At 36.9% G+C, this 24766-nt stretch overlaps 1 protein-coding gene across 9 annotated transcripts in view; it reads left to right on the top strand.

Moving 5' to 3' along the window:
- Positions 1-24766, top strand: part of DMD (dystrophin) — a 2362639-nt gene that overhangs the window by 1492121 nt on the left and 845752 nt on the right. For all 9 annotated transcript variants that reach the window (XM_070783459.1, XM_070783466.1, XM_070783462.1 and 6 more), the window contains one exon: positions 23161-23308. In XM_070783459.1, the coding sequence (XP_070639560.1) occupies positions 23161-23308 (148 nt within the window). The remainder of the gene's footprint in view (positions 1-23160; positions 23309-24766) is intronic.

The following is a 24766-nucleotide window of genomic DNA, read 5'->3' on the forward strand; positions in this document are numbered from 1 at the left end:
TCAAGCTTTTACCTTAAGAAACTAGAAGAATAGCACACCAAACTCATAGAAATTAATGGAAATTTAGGGTAGAAATCAGTAAAATAAAAAGCAGAATAAGAATAGAAAAGATCAATGAGACTAAACATTAATCTTTGAAAATGGCAAACTTAAGCTAGACAGATTAAGGGGAAAAAAAAAGAAAAATTACCAAAATCATAAAGGAAAGAGGGAATATCACTCCTGGCCCTACAGAAACTAGGACTAAAAGGTAGTTCTATGAACAACTCTATGCCAAAAATCTCTCAAAAGTACTTGAAATGTTCAAATTCCGAAAAAGGTATAGATTAGCAAAACAGATTCAAGAAAAAGTAGAAAATTTAAAATTTTTTCAAAATTTAAATGCAAATACAGAAAGTGAATTAGGAGTTTAAAATCTTCCAACTAGAAAGACCCCAGTCCAGATAATTTACTTGGGATTTATTTCAACTATTTTTTTTTTAAAATACCAGTCCTTCACAAACCCTTTCAGAAATAAGAGGAAGGAACTTCTGACTCATTCTCTAATAATGAATTTACTCTGATCTAAACTATACAAAGATATTACAATAAAAGAAATCTATAGACCAATATCCCTCATGAACATAAACACAAAAATCCTCACCAGAAATGTAGCAAACTGAATCTAGAACATAGAAAAAAGATTACATGCTGTAACCATGTGAGGTTTATTCAAGAAATGCAAGCAAGTTGGTTTAACATTCAAAAATAATGAAAGTGACATACCATATTAACAGTAAAAGGAAAAAGCTAAATGATGATGTCAATAGATATATAAAAAACATTTGATAAAATCTGAAATCTTTTCATGACAAAAATTTTCAAAAAAAACCTTAACATGATGAAGGCCATCTATGAAAAACCTGTCACTAACATCATTCATAATGGTGAAAAACAATGTATTCACCCTAAGATCAAGAATAAGACACATATATCTTCCTTCAGTACTTCAACATTCAATATTGTACTGGAGTTCAAACCAATGAAAGAAGAAAGAAGTGAGGAATGTGTCGTAATAATGCACATAACTCTACACATTTACTAAGAGCCATTAAATTATACACCCACCATAGGTGAATTATATGGTTTGTAAATTATATCTCAATAAAGTTGGAAATAAAGAGACAAACAGTAGAAAATGGGAAGTATAGATGAAGGATGAAGCAGATTTGGCAATATAATAAAAGTGAAAATGTTAGTCACCAGTTGTATCCAACTCTTCGAGACTCCATGGACTGTAACCTGCCAGGTCCCTCTATTGTTTAATCTCGATGGTGGGTAATGGAAGCTCATTATACTATTATACTTTGTGTATGTGTGACTTTTCTTTATAGTTAAGAAAAAAAAAAAAAACATGGTTTCGATATGTCTCTCATTACCCCATGTAATTTAGGTATGGCTATTTATGCTTATTTGGAAGGTGGGTAATCTTATTTTTCTTCATAGTAACTGCACTATGTATATTTATGTATGCAGTATTTGCTACCTAATGGCCTTTTATGTTTTGTTCACTTTTTCATTATACTTTGCTTTTTGAATCATACAGTGAAGAAATGATATGACAGCTTCTTAGGAACCATCAATTCTCTCTTGAGAATAGAAATGCAATTCTCTCCTATATTCAGCACAAAAGTAATGGTAGTTTCTTCTACTGAAAAGAAAGAAATTATCTTCAATCTTCATAAACCTACCGACAATTTTTTTCTCAATGTTATGTCAGTCTGCTGTCTTTTCTATTAATCCCAGGACCAGGAAATATATATTTCAGTTCACAATGCATTGACTCTGTCACATGTGACTAAGTCTATTTTTAAAATATCTGTTATCACTTGGATTCTCCTATTTTTAACAATGTGCTTAGCTACAATGTAGTAGTCTACTTTACGCGTCAAAATTAATCTTGAATAATCTACTAGGTAGACTTCCTCAGTCCCTCTGTATCCTGTACCCAGTATTTAACAAACTTAATCATTGATGTGGAAGGTAGAATGAATAATTTACTAATGAAATCATCCATGATCAAATTTTAATTCCCAAGGATAATTCAGTAAATGTTAGTACATTTACAGAACCCATTTATTATGTACTTTTATTATGTATCCTTAACAACTAATAAACATATTGTTTAGAATACAAGCAGAATCTTGTTATAGCTCTGCTTATAAACCTTTAATGGTTCTCTGCCTCTACAGCGGGAATGTATTAACCTTAGCAAGACTGTTCAGCTCTTCAGAATCTGACCCAAACCTACCTTTCTAGTACCTTCTCTTGCCAGTCCCTTTCCACATGCTTTCACTATGTAAACATCAAATACACCATGGAGTTTTACACTGTCATGCTTTTGTCTTTACTGTTCCTCTTTCTATGTTTTACCTCCTTTTTCTTTTTTTTTTTTAAATCTTCCAATTTTATTTTATTTTTAAACTTTACATAATTGTATTAGTTTTGCCAAATATCAAAATGAATCCGCCACAGGTATACATGTGTTCCCCATCCCGAACCCTCCTCCCTCCTCCCTCCCCATACCATCCCTCTGGGCCGTCCCAGTGCACCAGCCCCAAGCATCCAGCATCATGCATCGAACCTGGGCTGGCAACTCGTTTCCTACATGATATTTTACATGTTTCATTGCCATTCTCCCAAATCTTCCCACCCTCTCCCTCTCCCACAGAGTCCATAAGACTGTTCTATACATCAGTGTCTCTTTTGTTGTCTCATACACAGGGTTATTGTTACCATCTTTCTAAATTCCATATATATGCATTAGAATACTGTATTTATGTTTTTCCTTCTGGCTTACTTCACTCTGTATAATAGGCTCCAGTTTCATCCACCTCATTAGAACTGATTCAAAAGTATTCTTTTTAATGGCTGAGTAATACTCCATTGTGTATATGTACCACAGCTTTCTTATCCATTCATCTGCTGATGGACATCTAGGTTGCTTCCATGTCTTGGCTATTATAAACAGTGCTGCGATGAACATTGGGGTACACGTGTCTCTTTCCCTTCTGGTTTCCTCAGTGTGTATGCCCAGCAGTGGGGTTGCTGGATCATAAGGCAGTTCTATTTCCAGTTTTTTAAGGAATCTCCACACTGTTCTCCATAGTGGCTGTACTAGTTTGCATTCCCACCAACAGTGTAAGAGGGTTCCCTTTTCTCCATGAGTATATTTCCTAGGCTCCTGAGAGGTCATTTCTCCATGTGAGGTCCTAGAACCCTTAGTAGATGGTTTACCATTACACTTAAGATAAAATTTAAGTTCTTACCATGGCCTCTGGGGCTCTGCCCTTCCTTCTAGCCTTATCTCCTGCCACTCTCCTCCTCGTTCACCACACTTTAACAACACTTGTCTACGTTCAGTTCCGCTGAATCTCTGTGTATTTTCTGCCTTACAAGTTGATTTCTCTGTGTAGAACCTATCCCCTTATGCTTCATCTAGTCATCCTTATATTTCAGGGTTCCAGCTTCAATGTCGCTTACTGGAGAGACTCACTCTGACAACCACCATACCCACCTGACTCTAAATAAGATCCACTCCTAATTCTCCTTAGGGACAGATTACATCCCAAACTACTTTTACAATACAGTTATTCTTAGACCACATGCTTCCATTCAAGAGGGAGAGGGTGGGAAGATTTGGGAGAATGGCAATGAAACATGTAAAATATCATGTAGGAAACGAGTTGCCAGTCCAGGTTCGATGCACGATGCTGGATGCTTGGGGCTGGTGCACTGGGACGACCCAGAGGGATGGTATGGGGAGGGAGGAGGGAGGAGGGTTCGGGATGGGGAACACATGTATACCTGTGGCGGATTCATTTTGATATTTGGCAAAACTAATACAATTATGTAAAGTTTAAAAATACAATAAAATTAGAAAAAAAAAAAAAGAAACCAATAGATATTCACTTAGGTCTTCTGAGAAAATTTTAAAAGTTCTTGGAGGATGAGGAGTAAGAAAATGATTATGATGATAATTACTTCTTTTCTGTTTTCCCAGCAATATCAGCAATTTCTCTCTGCTTTTACCCTCATCACATATAATAAAGTTACGAATGTTTATTAAATCTTTCAAAGATATATTCAGAGGAAACATATCTTAGTCTAAAATTAGACATGTTCCCCAAAAGTGAAATAACTTGTTTGACCATTGATACTATCTCCTTGTGGGAAATAGAATTTGATGTGTCTTTGCCTTTACATGCAGCATATATATGAGAGTTCTTAGTTGAAAGTTCATAAGAGTATTCTCATAATTTTAAAATTTTTCTTCATACATGTATCATGGTTTGCATTAATATAACTTTTATATGATTATTGGCTTAATGTCTATATTATCCATCATACTATAAGGTCCATATGGGTAAGGACTGGGTCTGTGTTGTTTACCACTGAATATCCACCACCTAGCACGCTGCCCAGAACTTAACAGACATGTAGTAAATATTTGTTGAAGTTATAGCTACACTTCAATGAGTATCACATTTAAAAAACACAGTTATGTACATGTCTGCTCTTCTATTAGCCTATTGACATTTTGTAACCACCTATGATGTAGGACAAACAATGTCTGGTCCATTGTGGATACTCAAATATTTCTTGATTTAAAAAATGGTAAATTAACAATAGGCCAACTTGCCTGAGTGTTTTATAATCTCAAAGATATATATATATAGACAGAGGATCCTGGCAGACTATAGTCCATGGGGTTACAAAGAGTCACACATGACTGAAGTGACTTAGCACGCATGCATATGTATCATTTGAAGATGCCCTAGTCACTCAGTCTCAAGACTCACAGTAGATATTTAGGCAATTCATTAATTCTAAAAGTTGAACCTCATCATGCTTGGCCCACATTTTTACCTTCCTCTGTCTTTTATAAATTCACTGGCAAATTTCTAGACTCCAATCATAGTGGTTGACAGTAAAGTTCTTCATACCTAATGGATTGTTTTCATTTTCATCTCTTACTGTGTTTTTTACCTGTCTGAGGTCTGTTTTGTTTTGTTTTGGTTTTTTTTTTTAATCATGGTGAACTCTTAAACATTGGTTATTCAGTTCCTCTACAAAATTTTTGGCTGTCAAAATTTTTGGCCTCAGGACTCCTTTATACTCTAAGAAATTATTCAGAACTCCAAAGCAGTTTTGTTTATGTGGGTTACCACATTTGACATTAAAACTGAGAAATGTTTAAAGTATTCATTTATTAATTCCATTGAAGTATCAGTAATCCCACTTTATATTACTTTAAATAATAAATATCTTATGAAAAGTAACTATTTCCACAATAAAAGATCGTGAGGATAATGACATTGTTTTACATTCTTAAAAGTACCTTTAATATTTAGTTTCAGAGAAGAGAGCAGATTCTTATATCTATTTCTGCATTCAACTTGTTACCATGTCACCCATGACATAGCCTCTGGAAAACTCATAAGAGAATGAGAGAGAAAATGGCAAATATCTCAGTATCATTATGAAAATAGTTTTGACCTCACAGACCCCATGAAAGTATCTCAGGGATCCCCATGGTTGCCCATACCACATTTCAAGAATGACTCTTTGAGGAAATATAAGTATTCTTGTACCTCCTGTGGCTGTATTTTTTAAAGAATAGTAATCTGCATTTCTAAAGAATTTACCTGGAGTTGTGTGCAGATTTTAAATAAATCACGAGAAATACCCTTTGCCCTTTCTTTTCCAGGATGAAAGTAGCGAGCAAAAATATATCCTTTCTCTGTCTCAAAGGAACTTTGGTTTTCCTTGTCTGTATGATGTATTTATATTCCAGTGGAAATGTACATAGTACTGGACAATAGATGACATTTAGCTGAGGGTGGAAATTACGAGTACCCTGAGGAATTCAAAATACAGTTACAGAAATAAGTCACAGTAAAACCCACAGAACAAAACTGAGTAACAGAAAAAGGATATGAAATTACAAAAGAAGTGGAAAAAGTAAGGTTAAGAAGAGAAAAATAAGGAAAGAAACTCGAATAACAAAAACAAAGAAGAGGCATACATGTTTTTCACAAAGTATTTACATGTTTGAATCAAAGCTAAGTAAATGTAGCTTGTCATAATGAGAAACTTAAACAGAATGCTGTCCTGTGCCTTGATTAGGCAAGAATACTGGAGTGGGTTGGCATGCCCTCCTCCATAGTATCTTCCCAACTCAGGATTGAACCCAGGTCTCCCTCATTGAAGGCAGATTCTGTACTGTCTGAGCCACCAGGAAAGCCCAAGAATACTGGAGTGGGTAGCCTATCCCTTCTCCAGGGGAACTTCCCAAACCAGGAATCAAACTGGGGTCTCCTACATTGCAGGAAGATTCTTTACCAGCTGAACTACCAAGGAAGCCCTTTAAACAGAATAAACATTTATAATTAGGTGCAATGTCTAGTTTTCCTGTTAGCCATTATCATGTTGTATCCTGTAAAATAATAATTGTGGAAAGTGTTAATAATTATTTCAAAGAGTGAATAAGTTTAAATGGCCATACACATTTTCATGATCACACATATAAATAGGTTAAAAAGATCTTACAGATTGTTCTTATATCAAAATTCCCTAGTATGCTGATGTCAACAAACTTCAGTATAGTGCCAGACAGTAAATACTTTTGACCTGTCAATCATTCAGTCTCTGTTGCAAATACTCAACTATGATGTCACAGTAGGAATGAAGTCTTTGTATGTAAATGAATGGATGTGGCTATGCTCCGATAAAACTTTATTTTCAAAAACCAGTGACAGGCAGGATTTGGCTCATGGTCCATAGTTTTGAAACCCCTAGTGTGTAGCTTTCCCTATTTAGTTTTACACAGAACTTGCTTCCCATAACGCACACTTGGTTTTTCATGTAAAATCTCTCAAGAATAATAGTAAATAACGAATGATTTTATTGCTCTCACACCCACAATTGGGATGATACCATTATGAGATTGTGAATATAAGAATTTAACAAACACTATATAGTAGGTAATGAGAATAGAGTATGATCACAATAGAGCACATGTTCTTATGGTACTTGCAGTATATTGACAGACATAGGAAATTACAAGATACTCTGTGATAGAAAAATTATGAGGAGCTATGGGACTGTATAACAGAGCCCATAACTTAAGCCTGTTTAGGAAGGGGTTACTAATTAATTGGACTTCCCTGGTGGCTCAGACGGTAAAGCATCTGCCTACAATGTGGGAGACCCAGGTTCAATCCCTGGGTCAGGAAGATCTCCTGGAGAAGGAAATGGCAACCCACTCCAGTATTCTTGCCTGGAAAATCCCATGGACGGAGAAGCCTAGTAGGCTACAGTCCATGGAGTTGCAAAGGGTCGGACATGACTGAGCAACTTCACTTTCACTTTCACTAATTAATTGAGAAAAGTTTCATAGAGGAGGTGGTGGCTAACCTGAGATTGGGAAGGTAACTAGAAGCTGTTTAGATAGAGACATAGGGAAGGGTATCCCAGACAGATGGAACAGAATGTGCTGAGTCCTGATGTGGATGCAGTACTGGGTTGCAAAGAGGAGGAAGTTGTTCATTGGATTGTCAAATGCAAAGAAAGATGACAAAAGAGAAGGAAATAGAGATCAGATCATAAAGAGGTTTTTGATCCACGTTAAAGAAGTTAGATTTTATCCCATTGGCACTAGGGGAGTTATTGAAGGTGTGAGAATATGATCAGAGACATAATTTAGAAATATTATTCATTCAGAAGTGTTAAGAATGGATGAGAAGATGACAAGGTGGGAGGCAGAAACCAATTAAGAATTAGCCACAGTAACCAGTCAGAGAGTATGAAAGGAGAAGTCAGTGGTAGGGAGTATGAAGAGAAGCGGGCAGACTCAAGAAAGACATCTCAAGTAGAATTATGAGGATATAGTTATCAATACATTCTGGGTATGTGGTAGAGGAAAGAATCAAGGATGCCTCTCAGATTTCTAGGTTGAGAGACTGGAAGCTGGCTCCCCTATCCTTCACTATGTCCCAGAGTTTGTTCAAACACATGTCCATTGAGTCAATTATGCCATCCAACCATCTCATCCTCTGTTGTCCCCTTATCCTCCTGCCTTCAATCTTTCCCAGCATCAGGGTCTTTTTCAGTGAGTTGGCTCTTTGCATCAGGTGGCCAAAATATTGGAGCTTCAGCCTCAGCATCAGTCCTTCCAATGAATATTCAGGGTTGATTTCCTTTAGGATGGACTGGTTTGATCTTGCAGTCCAAGGGACTCTTAAGAGTCCTATCCTGCACCACCATTTGAAAGCATCAATTCTTTGGTGCTCAGCCTTCTTTGTGGTCCATCCATACATAACTACTGGAAAAACCATAGCTTTGACTATGTGGACCTTTGTCTGCAAAGTGATGTCTCTGCTTTTTAATACGCTGTCTAGTTTTGTCATAGCTTTCCTTCCAAGGAGCAGGTGTCTTTTAATTTCATGGCTGCAGTCACTGTCCACAGTGATTTTGGTGCCCAAGAAAATAAAATCTGTCACTGTTTCTACTTTTTCCCCTTCTATTTGCCATGAAGTGATGGGACCAGATGCCATGATCTGATTAGTTTCTTGAATGTTGAGTTTTAAGCCAGCTTTTTCACTCTCCTTTTTAATGTCTTGGAAGGGGAAAACTTAGCCATGACTGAAAACAGAACAATTAGGGTCACTCACTCTTCATTGCATCTTTCATCAGATGGCATCGGCTTTGTTACAAGCTTTACTGATAGATTGTGTCATTCTGCTTCTAACAGATGACAGTCCAAAGCATCCTCAGTGTTTTCCAAAATCTGTTCCAGCACCTCTGTAGACAGCACACAACAAAAATCCAAAAGAAGTGCTAGGATTCAGTCATTTGGACCTATTGAAGTAGGATTGAAGAAGAGTTCTAACTGAGATCCCCAAAAAAGATTATTCTAGAGTTTCTTTTTATCCAAGGACTGTTTGATAGAAAATATGAATTATGAAAGTATTGAGATTCTAGGTAGAATCGCTTTAATTTTTTTTTTTTTCAGTTAGAGGATAATTGCTTTAAAACGTTGTGTTGGTTTCTGCTGTACAACACAAATAATCTATAATTATACATATATCCCCTCCCTGGGTAAAATCTCTTAAGATTTGGCTGTTATCTTTTTTCTTTTACTTCATCTCCTACTAGTCTTTTATTCTCTCATTCCATTCCACACCTTCCCCCCCCTTTTTTTTTGGTGTTGCTTTAGCATATTCTGACCACACTCATGCCTCAGGACCTTTGTACTATTTCCTTTACTCAGTGTTCTTTTCCCTTGATACTTGCATGGATGGCTCCCTCACTTCCTTTAATACCTAACTTAATTCAGGCTGTTATTAAAATAGAAGCCCTACATTTCAGTGGCTTACCACTCTAGAAAATTCAAAAAGTTGCTTCTGATCAGCAAGCAAGTGACTCCCTCTCCAAATTGTGAATCAGGGACCTAGTCTACCTTGATTTTGCAACTCTGATGTTTTTAACCTGTGGCTTTCAAAATCACTATGCTTTTCTATGTTGTTATTATTCAGTCACTAAGTCGTGTCTGACTCTTTGTGACTCCATGGACTGCAGCATGCCAGTCTTCCCTGTCCTTCAGCATCTTCCGGAGTTTGCTCAAATTCATGTCCAGTGATGCCATCCAACCATCTCAACCTCTGTTGCCCCCTTCTTCTCCTGCCCTCAAGCTTTCCAGCAGCAGGGTTTTTTCCAATGAGTTGGCTCTTTGCATCTGGTGGCCAAAGTATTGGACCTTCAGCATCAGTTCTTCCAATGAGTATTCAAGGTTGATTTCCTTTAGAATCTACTGATTTGATCTCCTTGTTGTGCAGGAGACTCTCAAGAGTCTTCTCCAGCACCACAGTTTGAAAGCATCAATTCTTAAAGAACAGGGAATATCATTTATGAGGGGTGAGGTTATGAGCCAGGCTTGGAATCAGTGACAGTCACTTTTGCATCCATTCCATTGGCTAGAATTCAGTTATGTAGTCACACCAATTGGCAAGAGAGGATGGGGCATGACAATGAGCTTCAGGGTTAAGAGAAGAGAGTCAGATTTGGGGGGAAGTAGCCAGCCAGTCTCTACCATGACAATTTTATTCAAATACCTCTTCTCAATGAAGCCTTCTCTGATCACCCTTTACAAAACTGCAGCCACCCTCCAGCTCCACTCAATATTCTCTTCTTGCTTCATTTTTTTTCCCTTCTGTAGCACTTACTGCTCTGCCAGAATCAGTGTATTTCACTTCCTTATCTTATTCATTGTCTGGAATGTAAGCTCCATGAGGGCTAGGATTGTTACATACATTCACTGTCACATCATTGGAAACTAGTAGAACTTTGATAGTTCTGCATTGTAATCATACATCTGGACTTCACAGGTGGCTCAGCAGTAAAGAATCCACCTGCAGTGCAGGAGATGAAGGAGACATGTGTTGAATCCCTGGGTTGGGAAGATACCCCAGAGAAGGAAATGACAACCCACTGATAGAGAGAATCCCACGGATAGAGGAGCCTGGTGGGCTCCTGGTGGGACATCCATAGGGTCACAAAGAGTCAGACACAACTGAGAGACTAAACAACAGCAGCAGCATCTGGTGGCACGTTTACTCATAGATTGGCATTTTGACTCTAATTGTCTTTTCCCAACTGTTAAACTTCCTGAATTTGTCAAGGAAGTTTGTCAGAAGAAAGAAATAGAACTGTCAACTGGCTTATCAAAAAGCTGAATTTCAAACAGTCTCCCCGTGTACTCATACATGCTTTATAAATACTTTTCTGTATATAAGTATGTTGGCTTAGGCAAAATTCTGAGATAGAAATAGCACTTCAATATCCAGATCTCCTTAAAAAAAAGTTCTTTTTATTTTCTCTGCCATTTGTTGAATACCATTAGTGAAGCAGTAGGCTAAAACTGGAGTTTCTGAAAGCAAATTTAATCCAAACAACCACACTATGAAGTGTTTATTGTTCCCATTTTAAGATGAGGAAATTGAGGCCTATAAAGGTTAAGTAACTGCCCGAGTTCACATGCTCACCTAATAACTTTCAGGGCTTAGATTTAAACTAATTTTTTTCCTTTGAGAAACTCTCACTGCTGAGCTCCACAATTTTCCTTCTCGTTCTTCACATCTACCTGCAATTGGCTAATATTTTCCTTAATATTGAGAAGTGAATGCCTGAGGAACGTTGATATGTTAAGCCTTTCAACTGCACTTCATTTGTGTAAGGGGAAAACTGTAGGCAAAGTGAATGAATGGCAAATGGCTGGGTTCTGATGATAACAACATCCTATACACACTATGACTTGGAGAAGTTAATGTGTCACTAAACATGATTTTTTTTTTCTTTTTCTTCCTTAAGTGATACCTTTATATTTAAATATTTCTGGAACTTCTCAGATTATAAGATACTCACTTGTTTTATTTTGCTCAAACAGCAAAGCACTGTCTGGGAAAGATGTATTGACTTAATCTCAATTGATACATAGTTTGGTTGCTTGTAGAAGTCACGTGGTAGAGGAGAAAAAGCAACAGGAAGAAAACAAATTTAACAAAAGTAGTGATCAACTTTGGTGGATTGACATCAAATTTCATGAGTTGAATGCCATTGTAAACAAACTCTGAAAAGATTATTTTAACAGCAACTCAATAAGTGGTTTCATCATGTAGCTCATGGACATATGGCACAGAGAAAAGAAAAACTATCTTTACATAACATAAAACTTTCTTCTGTTATGTAAATGTGTGTTTGTGGCTTGGAATAAACTTTCCAATAGAACTTTATTCTAATGTAATATGCTATATAATTTAAAATTAGTATGCACAGTCAAAGTAACAAATTGAGCATTATATGTGATAGGTGATAAGCTATAGGTGATAGGTGATAAGACAGGTGATAAGCCTATCTATACTTTCCAAAGTTTCTATGTTGTATTTGATTAGAAACCTAGGGAGGAACTTCTCATTTGGAAAATGGGATAGGGAGCGACCTTGTACTTGCATATATTTGGCATATAAATCTCTGAGGCTTCAATTTCTTTGTTGGGGATACTAGGAAGACAATACACATGATGTATTGAGTGGCAAAAGGGATTCCAATGTGTAAATATCTAGCGTTTGGTTGAAACATTTGCTAGATCCTCCTCCTCTAAAATCATGCCATGTGATTTGGTAGTCTTTATCACTTACCATAGGAGCAGCCCCACAAAAAATGTTCATTAAGAGTTAATGTTAAAGTCATTGAATTTCGCAACACATCAGTAACTCTTCCTTTCTGATTATGCAAATCTCTCCCTATCATAATATGTACTTCCTTCAATTGTATTAAAAGCATTTATAATGTAAACGGCTACAGAGCCAATATTTCAAACAGAAACCATTCTTTTTCTTTAAAAAATAGTGAAATGTATTGAAATGCCTCTAAAAGTAAAATATTTAGCACTTAATTGCAGATGGGTAATGTTAAATATCCCATTCATTATTATTACTACCACATGCCTGAATAAATCCTACCATAAGCATTAAGCGAGTAGGTAAACAAAGAAATAACACTTCATGTGATGAATGCCAATATAAAGCACGTTTAAACTGTTCTGTCAAGAGACAAGCCTGGAAATGCAAACTCTGTTCCTTCGCTTTTCTGCAATCATCTGAATACATAAATTCAAATTGCAGCTTTTAAAACTTCAAACCACGGCTTTTGAAATTTCAGAAAACACATGCACTTGAAAAGGCAGATTATAACAAGGCCCCGGTGGGTTGGCACCATCTTTTTTTTTCTTTTTTCAAAGTATAAAAAACAAACCTAGACAAGAAATAACTATCAAATATTTTCACGCGTAAAAAGAAGATGCTGTACTCTTTATAAAAAATTAAGTCATCAAGAAAAAGTTTTCCACAAACATTGTGTGAAAAGAAAGATTATAACAAATAGCTTAAGCAAAGCTTTTACTTTTTAAGGGACGATTTATTCTATCTGGTAGTTCTTAAGACTTTCCTAAACTAGTATACAGTTAATATCCATAAAATCATATGCAAGTCACTGCCTTTCAAACTGATGCTGAAGGTTAATTAGAAAACGTACTTAATTATTTATAGTATGCAGATGAGTCCCAGATACGCTCCGTGTCCAAATGCACTGTAAACATAGACAATTTAGCAAATTTATTCTGAAAAGACAGTGGTTCTTCACAATTAATTTATTGATTTAATGGAATCCCTGCCAAAGTCCCCAATGAGATTTATTTTGTAATTTTACCAAATGATACTCGTAGTACATAAATTAAAATAGCTAAGGTAGGAGAGGATTTAACCTACCAGGAATCAGACATACTTTCATGCTGCAATGGTTGAAGTGGTTCATTGCTGTCACAAAAATCTATGCTATATCTGCAAACTGAAACTTATTGCATATAAAACACAAACTATAATGAAATCACCACAAATCAATAGAGAATAGATTGTGCTGGGAAAAAAATATCAATTTCTGAAAAACCCTTCAAGGTCAGGAACTCAACTATATAAATTTAAAATGGATGAAGCATTTAGTTTTTGTGTGTGTGTGTGTGTTTTTTAATGAATATGTAAGGATCCAGAATAAAGGCAAATATCTAAGCAGTTGTCAGGTGGTCACAATTTTCATAGTATCAGTGGGAGAAATAACCAAGAAATTCATGTGTTTTCTTTAGAAAGAAACAAAAATATGTTTTAAAAAGATGAAAGGAAAGCTATAAAATATTCTCAATAAATATATTTTTAAGATAAAGTGAAACGAGCCTTTATAAACAAATAAGAAATCACTGAAGCAAAATGGGCAACAGACACAGCAGATGACTGAGAGTAGAAACAGAAATGACAAATATACACATTTACAAAATTGTTTAGCTTTTCTGTTAATAAAAAATGTAAAAAAGTCCATGACAAACTGTTGTTACCACCAGCATTGCAAAGAAATTTACCAATATGAGTCTATATTCTTAGTATTCTCATTGTTAAATTTTTTCCTTGTTCTCAGGAAATTAACAGATAGATTGAGCCACAATGCATGAACAAATGTAGTTGTTATAGGGTTATTTATTATAATGAAAAATTGGAACCAAACTAAATGCCAAATAACAAAACAATGGTAAAATACAGTGTACTCATATATGGCTTTTTGCTGCTGCTAAGTCACTTTAGTCGTGTTCGACTCTGTGTGACCGCATGGACGGCAGCCTACCAGGCTCCCCCATCCCTGGGATTCTCCAGGCAAGAACACTGGAGTGGGTTGCCATTTCCTTCTCCAATGCATGAAAGTGAAAAGTGAAAGTGAAGTCGCTCAGTCATGTCTGACTCTTAGCGACCCCATGGACTGCAGCCCACCAGGCTCCTCTGTCCATGGGATTTTCCAGGCAAGAGTACTGGAGTGGGGTGCCATTGCCTTCTCCCATATGGCTTTTTACTCAGATCATAAAAATCAATTTTTCAAATAATAAACAATGACCTAAGGAAATATTCACGGTAGTAATTAAAGGAAGAAAATAGGTACACAATGTTTATGTAGAGTTTGTTCCCAATTAAATAAAAAAATCCTAATTACAGTGAACAAGTACATCTCTACCACTTTTATTCTTGGCTGGATATTTTTGAAAGGATTAGAAAACTATTCATTTAATTAGTGGTGTGTTTGAAGTGGAAGTGGAGGTATTTGCTTTTAGAATTTTAGTCTAGGTTTGAAACTTTGTTTGTTTCATATTACTATTTCCTATTCTTTGAGCTTTTACTTGTTGGATTTTGGATTTATTCCTCCCTGAAATTATTAGGTTCTAGAGGAAGGTTGAGAAAAGCCTTACCCATCTGTCTAGGTTTTACAAATGTAATGAGACTTTTAACAAGATTTTACTTAACTAAGATGAGGAAGATCAATAGAAATAAGGTTGCTCTCAGTATATGGGACACTGTGCAAGGTGATCTAGAGTCAAATACTGAAGGTGACAAAGATTTGCAAAAAGAGTGGAAAGAGACAAAGATGAGGTAGACTGACAAGCACCCTTGAAACCTAGACCCAAAGATCTGAACCAGCTTAGAACTTCTGAATCAATAAAAGATGTCTATAGTGGGATTGCTCCTCTTTCAGAATTGCTTCTCAGTCCAGAGTCTGAGGGAAAATGGTGCTACGGCATATCTAAAACAAGCTGCCAGCAGTCGAGACCAGCCTCTTCCTCCTAAGGGTTGCTGAGAGCAGCAGTGGCGTTGGCTTCACAAGCAGCACTAGTGAAGAATCTACCTACCAGTGCAGGAGACACAAGAGACACAGATCTGATCCCTGGGTTGGTAAGATCCCCTGGAATAGGAAATGGCAGCCTGCTCCAGTATTTTTGCCAAGAATCAAGGACAGAGGCGCCTGTCAGGCTACAGTCCATGGGGTCACAAGGAGTCAGACATGACTAAGCATAAGCGCACAAGCAGTGGTATCACATCTACCATCAGAGATTTCCCACCTCCTTGGTACCCCATGTCCAGATCAATGTTGAGGACTCAGGTGACCTTGGACTAGAATGTATTACTATGGCTCACACCTCAGAAAATCTTTACTTTCTGTAGATGAAGCCCATTAAAATATTTCTACCTTATAAGTGCTCCAAAGCAATATTTCACCTCTACTATTTTTCCCCTTTAAACTAGGTCATAATAGACTTTCTCTAGACATTTCTATTTGCATATTTTATTGTATGTGTGTATATATATATATATATTTGTGTACTATGTATATTTTATTTGTATCATGTATGTTTTATTGTATATATCAGATCAGATCAGATCAGTCGCTCAGTTGTGTCCGACTCTTTGCGACCCCATGAATTGCAGCACGCCAGGCCTCCCTGTCCATTATATATATTTCTATTTTTAATTGGCATATAGTTGGTTTGCAGTGTTTCACATGTACAGCAAAGTGACTCAGTTGTACATGTATACATATATATTTATTTCTTCTTCAAATTCTTTTCCATTATAGATTATAAGATATTGAATATAGTTCCCTATGCTATACAGGTAAAAAAAAAAAAAAAAGAGGTCTCAGGTGGAATGGAATACTTAGCTTTGTGGAGACTGCAGTGTTTATGGTGGGAGTCGTTACCCACCTTACATCTCCCCTTACGTCTCTCTAAGTAATCACTAAAATAATGTATGAAAACTGCAACATGGGAAAATTATGTTCCCCTTCAGCTGAGTATTCGTTGAGCTGAAGAACTCCTTCACAGATCTGTATAGCTTTGGGGGAGAACCAGAAGAACAACCTAGGCGTTTCTTTGGCTTTCCATGTCAAAGCAAGGCAATTGCGGGAGAGACAGGAGCCACAAATTACCCATACACAGGAAATCAATGAATGATTGTAAATGGGTTTTTTTCTTTAATGTGTGTTTTTAAATGAAATAATCAGGTGGAAGAATTGTCAATTATTCAAAGTTGAAAGGCTAATTTACCATGTTTTATTTACCAACTGGTTGCTGTTGACTCTGAAGTTCATGATTCCAGTTCTCCTCTCTCCCCTGAGCTCCAGATCTATTTTTTTCAACTAGTCATTTCCCCAAAATATCCAGTACAATTCAATGTACTCAGCTGGAGTAAATGACATCTATTCAGCCAGATAAGGTGGGATCACTCCTAGACCAGGTGACCCAGTACTGAACCTAGATGACCCAGTACTGAATACTGGATGACCACTTATTAGCTGTTTGATCTTGGGCAAAATGTGAACCCTCATTTTCTTTCATCTGTACATGAGAAAAAACTAGTACTCATCTCACAGTAGTAATGTGACAACTTGTTATTTGATTCAGTGGCTGCTGACTCTTTGCAAACCCAGGGACTGTAGCCCGCCAGACTCTTTTGTCCATGGGATTTCCTAGGCAAGACTATTGGAGCAGGTTGTCATTTCCTTCTCAAGGGGATCTTCTGGAACAAGGGACTGAATCTCCGTTTCCCATGTCTCCTGCATTACAGACAGATTATTTGCCTTTGAGCCACCAGGAATGTTTTGCCATATGGGAGAATGCTTAATAATTTTTAGTGCCTGATTCTAACCTCTCTCCTTTCATCCACAAATCCTGTTGAATCTCCTACATTTTAAGCATTCTGTCTTTTCCTTTTCCCTTGCTACATCTTCATGATTTGGACCTTTATCTGTGCTCAGTGCCAAAGAATCCACCTGCCAATACAGGAGACACAGTAGATGCAGGTTCAATCCTTGGGTCAGGAAGATCCCCCAAGGAGGAAATAGCAACCCACTCCAGTATTCTTGCTGGGATAAACCCATGGAGGCAGAGGATCCTGAAGGGATACAGTCCATGGGGTTCCAAAGAGTCAGATAGGACTAAGCGACTGACTACACATGTGTGCAGGCCTGCATCCCTTAAATCCAGAGGTCATCTGGATCAAGTGATAATGGTTGAACCATGACCTTCTCTGGAATGAAGAGTGCTTCAGTTCAATTAGTCAGTTGAGTCACTCAGTCATGTCTGACTCTTTGCAACCCCGTGGACTGCAGCACGCCAGGCTTCCCTGTCCATCACCAATTCCCAGAGCTTGCTCAAACTCCTGTCCATTGAGTTGGTGATGCCATCCAACTATCTCATCCTCTGTCAGCCCCTTCTCCTCCTGCCTTCAATCTTTCCCAGCATCAGGGTCTTTTCCATTGAGTCAGTTCTTCGCATCAGGTGGCCAAAGTATTGGAGTTTCAGCTTCAACATCAGTCTTTCCATTGAATATTCAAGACTGATTTCCTTTAGGATGGACTGGTTGGATCTCCTTGCCATCCAAGGGACTCTCAAGAGTCTTCTCCAACACCATAGTTCAAAAGCATCAATTCTTCAGCACTCAGCTTTCTTTATGAAGAGTGCTTCATCAAGTAGTTAACATCTTCCATTTGATGGGGGTTTTAGTTCTGCAGAAGAGCTCAAAGATATTGTTCTGTGTATCTGGCCCGAAGAATTCATGGACTGTATAGCCCATGGGGTCGCAAAGAACTGGACATGACTGAGCAACTTTCACTTCACTTTGAGAATGCAGGGAAGGGAATACAGAAAGGCTTTTGTGCCAGGAACCCCACAGGGTCCTGCTTGATTTCAATTCCTCACTCTCTGTCTTACCACCCTTACCCACATCCATTCTCCATAGAATACCAGAGGGAATGGATGAAATAAATCTTGCTCTACTCAAAAAAATTGGAGTAGTTCATCACCTAGAGATTAAAACAAAACATTCTATCCACTTCGTAGCCCTGCCTTGAACCACTTTACCAGCTTCATGCTTTGACCCTTCCTCCCTAAATCTTGAATACTTCAATAGCCAACCATTTCAGCATCATGCATTGATGTAGATATCCTTACTTTGCATGTATAAGAGAAGCCAAAATATTTGTTATTGGCAAAAACTCATATAATTAAACACTAGTCCCTCTGGAAATGAATGCCAAGTCTTTATCGACTTTATTAGCAGAAAATAAGCTTAAGCATATCAGGCAGATAATGCCAATAATAATATTCATTCATAATTACAAGCAGCTAAAGGTAACAGTAAACTGTCATTACATTATGAACCTTTTTTTTTTAATCCTAAAATAGCCAGCAGCTTGGTAGCAGCCCAAAGAACTTGATTTATTCGTTGTTATCAGTGGTGGAAGGCTATGCAAACTAACCAAATTTCATTCATTTTAGGCAGCACATTTTACCACATTAACATCACTGAAATCTGGGTGAATTTTACTATTTCTGGTGGCCAGGTCACATGTGGTTTAGAAGAAAATCCAAGGAACAGTAAGTAGTAGAGCCCTGTTAAGAAGTGCTATACTGCCGAGACTCTTGATGTCACAAAAGATGACACAGTATGGAAAAGAACATCAGTTAGGAGATCTGACTATAAAGAAAGCTGAGCACCAAAGAATTGATGCTTTTGAACTGTGGTGTTGGAGAAGACTCTTGAGAGTCCCTTGGATGACAAGGAGATCCAACCAGTCCATCCTAAAGGAAATCAGTCCTGAATATTCAATGGAAGAACTGATGCTGAAGCTGAAACTCCAATATTTTGGCTTCCTGATGCGAAGAACTGACTCATTTGAAAATACCTGGATACTGGGAAAGATTGAAGACAGGAGGAGAAGGGGATGACAGAGGATGAGATGGTTGGATAGAATCACCGACTCAATGGACATGAGTTTGAGTAAACTCCAGGAGTTGGTGATGGACAGGGAAGCCTGGTGTGCTGAAGTCCATGGGGTCACAAAGAGTCACACACGACTGAGCAACTGAACTGAACTGAACTGGGGGGATCTGATGCCTGGTGATCTGATGAGGAGCAGATGTAATAATAATAGAAATAAAGTACACAATAAATGTAATGCAATTGAGTCATCCAGAAACCATCCCCTCCCCACACCCCCATATGTGAAAAAAAATTATCTTCTGTGAAACTGGTCTCTGGTGCCAAAAAGGCTGAGGACCACTGATCTAAAAAGAAAAGTGGTATAGGAGGCTCAGACTCTAAATATGAGGAAATTTGAAGAACGCTGCACCAATTTTTTCACTTATACTTTTTTATGCATATTCAAAGGGAACATAAGAGAAATATAAATATATATAAACCTAAAGAAAAATTTCTTAATAAAACCTCTAAGTAATAAATGTCATCATTTAATCAGCAGCATTCCTTACTCTAACCCACATCCTGGGAGTATACACAGTGGTGTTATATGACCTGCAAGTGAAGGTCTATTTCATTTGGTGAAATACTGTAGTGCACATCGGTGAGTAAATTAGATTATGTTTTACTGTCAGTATTGCAAAAAAATGGGAACAATTCTTTTGAAACAGAAAAGTGTATAAGATTGAAAAGAATGATGGCCAAATTCATTCATTCACACAACGGTTATTTATTTAGCATCTTTTCTCTGCCGGGCATAATTTCAGGAACAAGGGTAACAGTAGTAAATAAAACAGGCAAAATCTTTGCCCTCAGAAGGTTTGATTTCCTGTGTAAGATAGACAATATACAAAACAACCAAATTATAGTGCTTTTTTGTTTTGGTCATGCTCAGTCACTCAGTTACGTCTAATTCTTTGCAATCCCGTGGACTGTAGCCTGCCAGGCTCCTCTGTCCATGGGATTTCCCAGGCAAGAATACTGAAGTGGGTTGTCATTTCCTTCTCCGGAGGCTGACCCAGGTATCAAACCAGGGTCTCCTGTATCTCCTGTATTGCAGGTGGATTCTTTACAACTGAGCCACAGGAATGTTTTAAGTACTAAAGAGAAAGATTGACTAGGGAGAAAGAACAGAAATTGGGGAGAGAAGAGGTGTGATTGTAAGTAGAATCATCAGGAAAGACCTGCAGGAGCTGAGGAAACCAGCCATGTTTGATTTGTGAGGGAAGGTCATTCTAGGCAGGAAAAAACAGCAAGTACAAAAGCTGAGGTCTCAAGAAGGATAAGAGAAAGGGAGAGTAGATGGAAATGAGGTCAGACAAGTAAAGAGAAAGGGGATCAGCAGATTTTATAGATCAGTGCTTTTCCATATAAAAGTACAGTGAGCCTCATATGTAATTTTAAATTTTCTAATGTCATATGTAAAAAAGAGTAAGAACAGGTGAAATTAACCTATTTTATTTAACACAATATATTAAAAATATTATCATGTTGACTTGTACATATTTAAAGGACTAATGAGATGTTTTATATTCTTTTTTAATACTTTAGAAATAGTTTTATTTTTATTAGTTTTATCTTTTTATTTTTTTGCAATAGATCCTTGTTAATTGTCTATTTTAAATATAGCAGTCCATACATGTCAATCTCAAACTCCTAATCTACCTATCCCCTCCACCCTTTCCCCCATAAAAATAGTTGTATTTTTTTATAGCAGTTTTAGGTTCACAGCAAAATTGAGTAGAAGGTACAGAGATGATTTTTTTTGTACTAAGTCTTTGAAATCCAGTATGCAATTTACACTTACAGCACATCTCAATTTCCCTCACGTCATTTCAAGTGCTCAGTAGCCACATATGAAGGTGTCTAGTATATTGAACAGCACAGATCTAGACCCTCATAGAGTGCTGTAATGACTTGGCTTTCGATTTGAATGAACTGGGAAGCAATAGAAGAGTTTGAATGCAATGATGACATAATATGATTTGAGTTTTCAATGGAGCCCAAAATAGGGCTTGGGTTTTTATAGAATCTGCTGTTTGGAGAATAGAAAAAGAAGACATGTGCCTCGGATAGACTTAGGACCAGCTCACATCAAAGAACAAAATTGAGTATGAAAGTGAAAGTGAAGTCGCTCAGTTGTGTCCAACTCTTTGCGACTCCATGGACTGTAGCCTACCAGGCTCCTCCATCCATGGGATTTTCCAGGCAAGAGTACTGGAGTGGGTTGCCATTTCCTTCTCCAGGGAAAATTGAGTATAGAGGAACATAAATCCAATAACCAGATCCAGTTTGGGGAATTAGTGTAACTGTAGTACTCTCAATGTCCTGTCTTTGCACAGGCTGTGAATCAAATCCCTTTTCATGTTTCAAGACCCAGGTAGATCATTATTTTCTCTGACATATCTTCTATACCTTCTATACTCAGAAAATAACTTGTCCTCCACAATATTCTATCATAGTCCTAGATTTACATGCTTCTTCCTTCTCATGGACTATGAGATCCTCAAGGCAAGGTACATAACTTATTTCTCTTTGATTCGAATGCCTACTTGAGTTTCTGGAAGTTAGTAAGCACTCAATAAATATTTGTCAACTTGAAGCAAAAATGAACAAAAAATTAGCTGAACAGTCCCCAAATGGAAACAACTCAAATGTCCACCAACATAGATATATTTTATACAGTTTCGTGCTATGTAGTGAAGAAGATAATCTACACAGAACATGGATGATGATTGTAAATGTTACACTGAGTAAAAGGCAGTGTGTTTAGTCACTAAGTCATGCCCGACTCTTTTGGGACTGCATGGACTGTAGCCTGCCAGGCTCCTCTGTCCACAGGATTTCCCAGGCAAGAATACTGGAGTGGGTTGCCCCATATACATAATGCTCAATACAGGCAAAATAATAAAAGTTGACAGGATACTGATTACACTTGGAGGTAGTAACTGCAAGGGTTTTGAGGGAATTTCTAATAACATTCTGTTCCTTTGGTGTATCCAAGGGTTAGTTGGTGTATCCATTTTTTAAAACTATATTAATCTCTATAGCTATATGAACACTTTCCTATATGTGTATTATACTTCCGTTCAAAAGCTTACATACCACAGATACATAGTTCCCAAAAGACAATAAAACAAAAAAATGTAAATTGTTATAAGTGCAGCTTATTTTGCTCAGCTGCATTCTGATTCAATATGTAAGAATAAGTTTATGGCTAATTGAGTAACATACAGTATATGTGTTTTTATAATTAACAACATCCACTAGTACAACATATGTTAAGTATTTTAAATCAATTCCCTCTTTCCTCCAAAAGGATTTTGTGTTGTAATTTGGAAAACATTTGAACATGTAATAATTTAGTGTTTTCATTCAATTCCCTTGTTTTTGCTTTACAATTTTCCATAAAGATGTATTTCATTTAAGCATCTTGAAACATGTAATTTCACTTTATATACTTACTCTAGTGAAGTTGTTCTCAACCAGAGACAGTTTTGCCCCAATGGTGATATTTGCCTAGGCCTTTAAAATATTACATCCTTAAAAATATTATATCATTAACATCTTTTTTTTAATTTATTTATTTTAATTAGAGGCTAATTACTTTACAATATTGTATTGGTTTTGCCATACATCAACATGAATCTACCACAGGTGTACATGTGTTCCCAATCCTGAACCCCCCTCCCACCTCCCTCCCCATACCATCCCTCTGGGTCATCCCAGTGCACCAGCCCCAAGCTTCCTGTATCCTGCTTTGAACCTGGACTGGCGATTCATTTCTTGTATGATATTATACATGTTTCATGTTGACATCTTTAAAATGGCTTATTTTTAAAAAGTGTGTGCAGCTTTTTTGAGTTTTCTTAAATTAAAAAAAAAAAAAAGAAAACTTGAGAAATATGTTCTTTAAAACAATTTTATTCTTCTCCAGGTTAGAAGAACAAAAGAATATCCTGTCAGAATTTCAAAGAGATTTGAATGAATTTGTTTTATGGTTGGAAGAAGCAGATAACATTTCTAGTATTCCTCTTGAACCTGGAAATGAGCAGCAACTAAAAGAAAAGCTTGAGGAAGTCAAGGTAATTTTATTTTCTAAAATCTCCCAGGGCCTACTTGTATATGAACCTAGGGGGAATTCCCTGGTGGTCCGGTGGTTAGGACTTGGCCATTCACTGCCATGGCCTGAGTTTAATCCCTGGCCGAGGAACTAAGATCCCACAAGCTACGTGGTATGGCCAAAAAAGAGGAAAAAAAAGTATAAGAATATATGTTTTAAATGTATTCAGTCATTGATTTCCTGCCCATTGGGATACTGATAGTTCTTCAGTAATTTTTCTCACAACTTGATTTTGTCTTAGCCCAGTGAGTATATATATATTTTAAAAAGTATGTATGGGATATATAAGTATGTTTCTGTTTGTGTATGTGTGTGTATAAAATGCATAGTGATACTTTTTAAACTGATTTAAAATTAATTTTAGACTTAATGGAGAATTGTACAGCTTCAAATTATTTTAAAAACTGGGGAGCATCTTTAGAAATGATCTAATTTCTTATAGGAGATCTTAATTGCCAAATCAGTCTCCCTACTTCAGCCTCTAATTAAAGGCATTCTGTTTGCCTGAAGCGATAGTTTGGTTTGGTTTGTGGTTTGGTTTGCCTACAGGGATAAGGGGAGGTGATGTTGGTTCATTTTCTATACTGGTTGAATAAAACTTCTGGTGTATTCAAGTGGTTTTTTATGCCCACTTAACATGATGGAGAAGAGAATGGCAATCCACTCCGGTACTCTTCCCTGGAGAATCCTCTGGACAGGGGAGTCTAGCTAGCTACAGTCCATGGGGTCTCAAAGAGTCAGACACAATGGAGCAACTAACACACTTGATGTCTGCTGCTTTCTGATTAGCTCTCCTGGCTGACGGAGATGCTTTGATTGTGCTGTTGATTAACTGTCATGGTTTAAGTTTTAGGAAAGAAAGTCCTTTGGATCTATTTTACTTTAATTCTTGAAGGGAAAGGGAAATTAACATTCAATCATCCCCTGTTACATACTAAGTATTAGATGTATTTACATCTGCTATTTTATTTAATCTTATCAAACTTCCAAAATGGTTATTGCCCTCGTTTTACAAGGTCACAGAATCAAAGAGAAATGGAACTGCTTCTTTATCAATGATTCAGTTGATTTGCACATGCAGATTAGACTCCATGTCATCTACTTATTTCTGTGAAATAAGAAATGTGTACCTGACAGAGGATAAAGTATAAGAAGTAAAATATTGCTTAATTCAGTAAACAAATATTAAGCACCTAGTATATGTCAGATAATGTATTAGGTATTTGAGAGTCAAAAAATAAAAAGTTTTTGATCCATAGTTTGAGGATGGTTATGCCATGGAAAAATAAACTCAGTCTGTTCTTAAAAATTCATCTTTCCTAAATATATTGAGTGTTATATATATATATATATATATATATATATAGGAAAGTAATTGATAACTCATTTAAGAGACATGTTTGGTGGTGTTCCCTTATTA

The sequence above is a fragment of the Bos indicus genome, chromosome X (assembly GCF_029378745.1).
Source record: "Bos indicus isolate NIAB-ARS_2022 breed Sahiwal x Tharparkar chromosome X, NIAB-ARS_B.indTharparkar_mat_pri_1.0, whole genome shotgun sequence".
Taxonomy (NCBI): Eukaryota; Metazoa; Chordata; class Mammalia; order Artiodactyla; family Bovidae; genus Bos; species Bos indicus.